Genomic DNA, 6,973 nt, shown 5'->3' with positions numbered 1-6,973 from the left:
GAAATGTTTTGAGTTTGTCTGACATAAAGTCTGAAATAACAGTCAGGTTTAACAAACTGCATACGGAGCAAAGAGATGTGTTGAGGATGCAACGGTCACATTTCTTAACCGAGTTTATAAACCCCTGGACTGCATACATAAACAATATTAAAGATGGCCAGAATAGGACTTGATATTGACAAGCAGCTTGGTATTAAACAACCCAAACTTCTGTTTGTGTAAAGAGCGATTAGGGGGGAAGCTTGAAACAAACAGATTATAGTAATCTGTGATAAAGTGATGAAGTAACACTGAAGCTCAGTAGCTCCCTCTAGTGCTAGACTGTAGTAAATACTGAGGATGTATTTAGTCCCTTGTGGGGTTTCTGTCCATCAGTGGCTCAGTCACTTGTTAGAACAAGGCTGCTGTGACTAAACTCCCTCTAACTGTCCTAAGGACTCAGTTTTCAGTAATGACACAAGTGTATGGAGAGTAATCATAGTCTTTTCTTTGACTTAGGTAACAAAATCAACAATCCCACCTGTGTGAATAGGACGTCCTAAAGTTATAGGTATTATGCAACATTCTGAATATTTACAGCAAAAATCAAATATACCTTTTGTGAATATATTATGGAGTAATGACTCCCTAAACTAGAGAGTTCAAACTAGAGAGTGGGGGATTACATGCAGCAAAGGCTCCCAGGTCAGATCCAACCCACAGCAGCTGTGATGAGAACTATAGCCTCTGTACTCGGAGCAGGCGGCATTAGTTTTCATGGAAAACACAGAGTTCTAAGTACAGAACCTGGTGGATTTGTATAGAGAGCTTTTTAATGAGCAGTTATCAGAGTTTATTATGAGTCATGAGACATAACATGATGCATCTGTTGTTTTTTTCCACTGTAAAGGAGACTCCAGTGTGCTGTGTTAGTCTAATGGATACCGACCCAGTGCTGGTGCTGGTCCATGGTCCACATCCACTGTACATAAAATACACACTATTGATAAATGTTTTGGGTCAGATTTAGAAAATTTAAGCCAATCATAAAATGTTATTAGCCATTAAAACATGGCCTGACCCAACAATCTGTCTGCATATAAGACTACTTGTTCTTAACTACAACGACAAAATAAACAAATATGGAATCAGTCTCTTAAGGAACAGGTTGAAATCCTGACTTTAAAAGTGAAAGGAGGCCTGGCTTGCTACTTGGAGATGCTAGCTGTGTTTTGGATCTGTTGGCCATTAAACATTCATGATGTGGAGACTGCAGTCTCCCCTAGAAAGGAAACACTACCTGCTGATCAGAGGGGTCAGAAACATCCAGCCACAGTAACAAGCAGATTGATGTATGGAGACTAAAGACTGTGGAGGGGAACTTCTTTTCATGTTTGATTCAGCAGTGTGAGGAGAGAGTTAGGGCTGTGTTCAAAAAGTGCCATCAGTTGTCCTTTTTTTTAAACAAGGATCTTCAAGTCTTTACCTTTTGGCGTATTAGCTCCTCAACACAGGAAAACAGTGGGAAAGAAGGCTTTCAACCCATAATTAGAAACTTTAAGATCCCCTCCCGCCATGCTGCCGGCTCAGGAGGCCGCCAAAATCTACCACACCAACTATGTGCGTAACAGCCGGGCGATGGGCGTGCTGTGGCAGGTCTTCACCGTCACCTTCGCGGTCATCACCGTGGTGGTTTTCATCCAGCCGTACTGGATCGGGGACAGCGTGAACACCCCGCAGGCCGGTTACTTCGGCCTTTTCCACTACTGCATCGGGAACGCGCTCACCTCGGAGCTCACGTGCAAAGGGAGCGCGCTGGACTTCGGCTCCATCCCGTCCGGAGCTTTTAAAACGGCCATGTTCTTCGTGGGGATCTCCATGCTGCTGGTGGTGGGCAGCATTGTCTGCTTCAGCCTCTTCTTCTTCTTCAACGCGGGCAGCGTCTACAAGATCTGCGCCTGGATGCAGCTGGCCTCCAGTGAGCACCAAAAGTTTAGCTGTGAAGGCTGTGTGGCGGTCACTGTAGGAATATAGGAACACGATGTGAGGGTTGATACACATGTTATCATTTAATTTATTGATTATCTGCAAAATATAGACAAATTCCTAAATAGAGAGTCTAAAATAATCCTGATATAAAACAGACAAATTGTGAGAAAATGTAATCGTTTCCCAAAGTTACAGCCTATCCTATTTACAAGGCCTATTTAAAACATGGCAAATATAGATATAGAAATATAGATATCCCCACATTTCAGAAGTCTAAATTTCTTATTGAAAAGTGAATTAGAAATAGCCTACTGTCTTTTAGAAATACTTGGTGATTAGTTTACTTTCATTTGACATATCCAGTAATCAAGCAATAACAACAGTTCTCGATGATTTATTTGCATTTCATCTCATAGAATGACCTCTTAAAGTACATTTGAAATAAGCTTTCAGAAAAGTAAAAAAAAAAAAAGCTAATTTGTTTAAAGGCTACAAAAATAGCGTATAAGCTAACTTCCTTTGGTCATTAATATGAAATTATTATTAACTTGATTTTAAATGATCGGTTCAATGTGTATGTGAGTATGGCTTTATCTCTCTTTGCTCCTCCATCTTTACACAAGCACTCTTGTGGGGGGGCATCTTACTACTTAACACTACTTTACTGTTACCAAAATGTCTGATTGTGACCCTTGAATTTGTTAGCTCAAACTCATTTTAGTTTCTGGGTTTGATCAGTTTTTTTTCATCTTACATCACAAAGCTTTTCTTGTGACTGAAAGTTAAAGAAACACTGTAAAGCGTATATTTTATTAATGTTATAGTAATTAATGACACTTCTACAATCCAACACATGCACACCATCCAGTCAAATCCCTTTGGGTTGAAATAGTGTAATGTACAAACATACTGTAGGTATACAACTAATTTAGATTATTGTATAGGCATATAGTGTATGTGCGCAGTTCAGACAGAAAGTCTGTCATCCATCAGAGCGCACACACACACACACACACACACACACACACACACACACACACACACACACACACACACACACACACACACACACACACACACACACACACACACACACACACACACACACACACACACACTGAACAGCAGGTGTGCAGAGAATGGAAAAGGAGAGGAGAAAGTGTAACAGGGCACCTCGGGGTTAATCTCATTATTTGTCTAATCTGAGGCTTGTCCTTTCACTTGCAGGTGCTTCTGTTCAGAATCAGGTTTTATGTCAGTGTGTGTGAGTATTTCTGTCTGTTGGACTAAATCTAAGACATGGTCTTTCATGGATATTTGTCTGGTGTAGGGTCATAAGGGTTACTTTTGTGTCATACAGTGGTTTGACAGAGCAAGTGGATTCATTATTTTACTTTAATAATGTAAATGTTGTGCTACTATACACCAACAGCACTTCATTTGAGAAGAACATATTGAACTTTTACTCCACTAAATATATGTGACAGCTGTAGTTAGGTTTGTCATTGAATATTTTATTCTGCCTCAGGGAATTAAAAGCTTTTCTTTTAAAGTCTGTGATTGAAACTCAACACATATGAATGACTTTGAGTCATTGTTTACGGGTTGTCGACATTTCACTTCCTGATGTGTTATGAAATTTAAGATTATCAAGATTGAAATTATAGTTTAAGACTTGAGTGAGTGTGAGAACTTTGAGAAAGTAAAAGGTTGAGTGAGGCATGAAAAGTGAAAGTGATTCCTGTGTGTGTGTGTGTGTGTGTGTGTGTTAATTACTATCTGGTCACATACTGTAATAGTACACAGGGCTCTTAATGCTAATATGGCTGTCTATTAACAGAGTCAATAATAGATGAACAAGCTCATCTATGTGGAGTCAAATTGCTCTGAAACTGCTTGGCAACACACATTTGTGTGTGTGTGTGTGTGTGTGTGTGTGTGTATTTTGTTGGATTGTGGATTTGGAGGAGTTGGTTTGTGATATTGCACCACCAATATTATTATTGGTATATTGGTATATATATAATATTATAATTATTTCAGCAGTGGTTTTGGAGGAGTTGGTTTGGAGCAGAAAGATGCTCTTGTTAAAGCTCACATATTGTGCAAAATACACTTTACTATGTTTTTTGGTCACTAATATGTGCCTGTCTACAAACCCTCTAATTATGAGAAAGTCCATCCTCTCCGTCTTTTGCCTGCTCCACTTTTTATAAAATGTGTGCTCAAACAGGCCATTTGGCGATTTTCCCTTCATGACATCACAAAGGGCAATAACCCCTCCCCCAGGTGGGTGACACTCCCACAGCTAGGTGTTCGGTTCTTCCCTCTGAGTCTGCCTTCTCACCGTAAACAATTGGGCATGGAGTGAGAAACCCCGAGCCCTTCCAGAGAGGGGGCGTGGTCAGACACAGCTCATTTGCATTTAAAGCAATACAGACACAGAAACAGCCTGTTCTGAGCAGGGCTGAAATAGAGGGGTTTATAGGCATAAATACAGGATTGGAGTGGATTTTTAGCAAGAAACTTCACAGACATGTTTTGGAGACCTCTGAAACTTGTATGTGACATTTAAGTGAAAACGGAATAAAAATCAAACACATTTCTGTTAATTCCCTCAGGTTTCCTAAATCTAAATCTTGAAAGTTAGCTGTATGAATGACTGAAAGTTGACACCGTGCCATATGTGGTGCATCTCTCGCTCTCAGGCACCTGCATGGTGATCGGCTGTATGATCTATCCTGACGGCTGGGACTCGGACGAGGTGAAGCGCATGTGTGGCCAACGGACCGACAAATACACCCTGGGCAACTGCACGGTGCGCTGGGCCTACATCCTGGCCATCATCAGCATCATGGACTCGCTCATCCTCTCCTTCCTGGCCTTCAGCCTGGGCAGCCGACAAGACAAGCTGCTGCCCGAGGACTTCCAGGTGGAGGGGAAAGGTAGGAGAGTGAAAATACACATTCCTTGTATTTTGTATAACAAAGTTGGTTGGTCTTCTCTGGCACAGAGGTGTGATAAACACCTGTTTCTTTTTATCTATGAATCTCTTAGATAAACAGTGACAGCTAAATGTTGGCATCGAAAATAACATTTGGAATTGAAAACACACCTCAACTGAAATAAAGAAAGATTGGCATTGAAACACTTGTAAAAATGTGCATTGGCACTGAAACAGATATTGGCGCTGAAAAAAGTTTCAATGAAGAGCAAAGAACATGCATTAAAAAATATTTTATTTTATTTTAACAGCTTTTGCATTCTGGTGTGTTTTTCAGTGACTCTCTTCTGATGTTTTCTTCTCTTCTGATGACAGATTTTTTACGTTGTGTGCGGTTTTCGGTTTCAGTTCTCTGTCACCTTTCTGGCGTGGAGGGGAGGGTTTGATGGGAGGGGGCAATGAGAGCGTAATTTACATATAATCTGCATATCAACGATATATCATGTATATATATAAATATCTATATAGATATATATATATATACTGTATATATCTCCAGCTTATCTGTTTCAGTGCCAATACACATTTTTACAATACAAGTGTTTCAATGCCAATCTTTCTTTATTTCAGTTTCAGGTGTGTTTTCAATTCCAAATATTATTTTCGATGCCAACATTTAGCTGTCACTTATAGTGCACCTCCTTATATAACGTCTATGCTGAACTGGTCCACTGGACCGTACCATACTCGCTCTACTGCCCGTCTATTGCTTCAAGTCCCACAGGTTCACTCTGAATAGGAAAATCTGCTTTTAGCGTCTTTGCCCCAAACATGTGGAACCTTGTGCAAAATACTCTTAAGATTGGCACTCTGATGTCTCTTAGACAAATTGAGTAATTTATCTGAAACCTCAGTGTGTGATTGTATTTTATAAACACAAATACACACAAATTGTGAATGTTCTTAACTGTTGCAAATGTTGTAAATTGTTTGTTTTGTATCTGAACATCATTGTAAATGAGGGAAAAGACAAGACAAAAAAAGACAAAGGCTTCATAAGGGTATCTAGCTGTAGAGAAGTGAAGGCGATGGTGTTTCAACCAAGATGAAAAAAATGCAAGAGGAAGGTTAAAGGTTTGAAAGGGTTTGCTGTATAACTTAACTTCTTTAGCTGGAGATTTTCTTTTTAAAGTTGAGAAGCAGAGGATGGGCAGCCTTGAAACCTAAAGGACCCCAGAAAAACAATTTTAACATTGACAATTTTTACTTTAAAGGTCCTCTAATATTCCCAGACAACTCACTATGGCGTTGACATTTCCAATTCAAAGTGAAATAAATGGATAACAATTACTCACACTTTGAAAAGAGAAGGCCTGTATTTTTCAACCCAGGACAAGTTTATTTATATTTAGCAGTTTACACATCTAAACATAGAGCCATGGTAGAAAAATAGGTGACAGGGTATCCTCTTTAACTAACTACAACTAACTTGCCATGAAATATGGTGAAGACAACCATTGTCATCAGAGGATGATTGTAAAACAGTCCTGACTTTTTATCAAGTCAAACTTTTGGCATACTAAACTTATGTAATATATATTCAACCTGCTAAACAGGGACATGTTAGCATGATTATTGTGAGTCTGTTATTAAAATGAAAATGTCTACTATGATATTTTTTGTGTGGAAATGCTGCAGCTGGATTACTGATACACTGACACAGAGCATTCTCTGAAATAACAATGACATATTGTTCTCTCTGTTGCCTTCCTCTCCAGATAATGCTTAGTCCCCGTGTGGACAACAAGAGCAATGACGTACAAGACTTGGAGGTGAACTTCTGTCTTCAGGGACTCAAAGGGTTTTTTTACGGTTTTGATAATTAACAATTGTAAATTACAATCTCAACATGTTGGTTTTTTTTTTTACAAGGAGCTCCTTCTGACTGGGAGTCTTAGGACCACTGTTTTTAGGTCCTAGTTACTTTGGAGAGATACATTTAATCAACTATTACTGTAACTGGCATTTGTGACATAACCCAGAAAACTTTATTTCTTTTGC

At 39.3% G+C, this 6,973-nt stretch overlaps 1 protein-coding gene across 1 annotated transcript; it reads left to right on the top strand.

Moving 5' to 3' along the window:
• The first annotated feature begins 209 nt into the window (after positions 1-209).
• Positions 210-6,927, top strand: lhfpl5a (LHFPL tetraspan subfamily member 5a). Its single transcript, XM_020634256.3, has 3 exons — positions 210-1,957; positions 4,677-4,913; positions 6,691-6,927. Exons 1-3 carry the CDS (start codon positions 1,555-1,557, stop codon positions 6,699-6,701), a joined length of 651 nt encoding a protein of 216 aa, XP_020489912.1. The 5' UTR covers positions 210-1,554; the 3' UTR covers positions 6,702-6,927.
• The last annotated feature ends 46 nt before the right edge of the window (positions 6,928-6,973 follow it).

This window comes from Labrus bergylta, chromosome 5 (genome assembly GCF_963930695.1).
Source record: "Labrus bergylta chromosome 5, fLabBer1.1, whole genome shotgun sequence".
NCBI classification, from domain to species: domain Eukaryota; kingdom Metazoa; phylum Chordata; class Actinopteri; order Labriformes; family Labridae; genus Labrus; species Labrus bergylta.
This window is presented reverse-complemented; position numbering and strand designations above follow the sequence as displayed.

Excerpts from the sequence above, each read along its gene's own strand:
- lhfpl5a (XM_020634256.3), top strand. The coding sequence starts at position 1,555 with ATGCTGCCGGCTCAGGAGGCCGCCAAAATCTACCACACCAACTATGTG. Across the intron at positions 1,958-4,676 it reads CTGGATGCAGCTGGCCTCCA|GCACCTGCATGGTGATCGGC; the intron begins GTGAGCACCAAA and ends TCTCGCTCTCAG.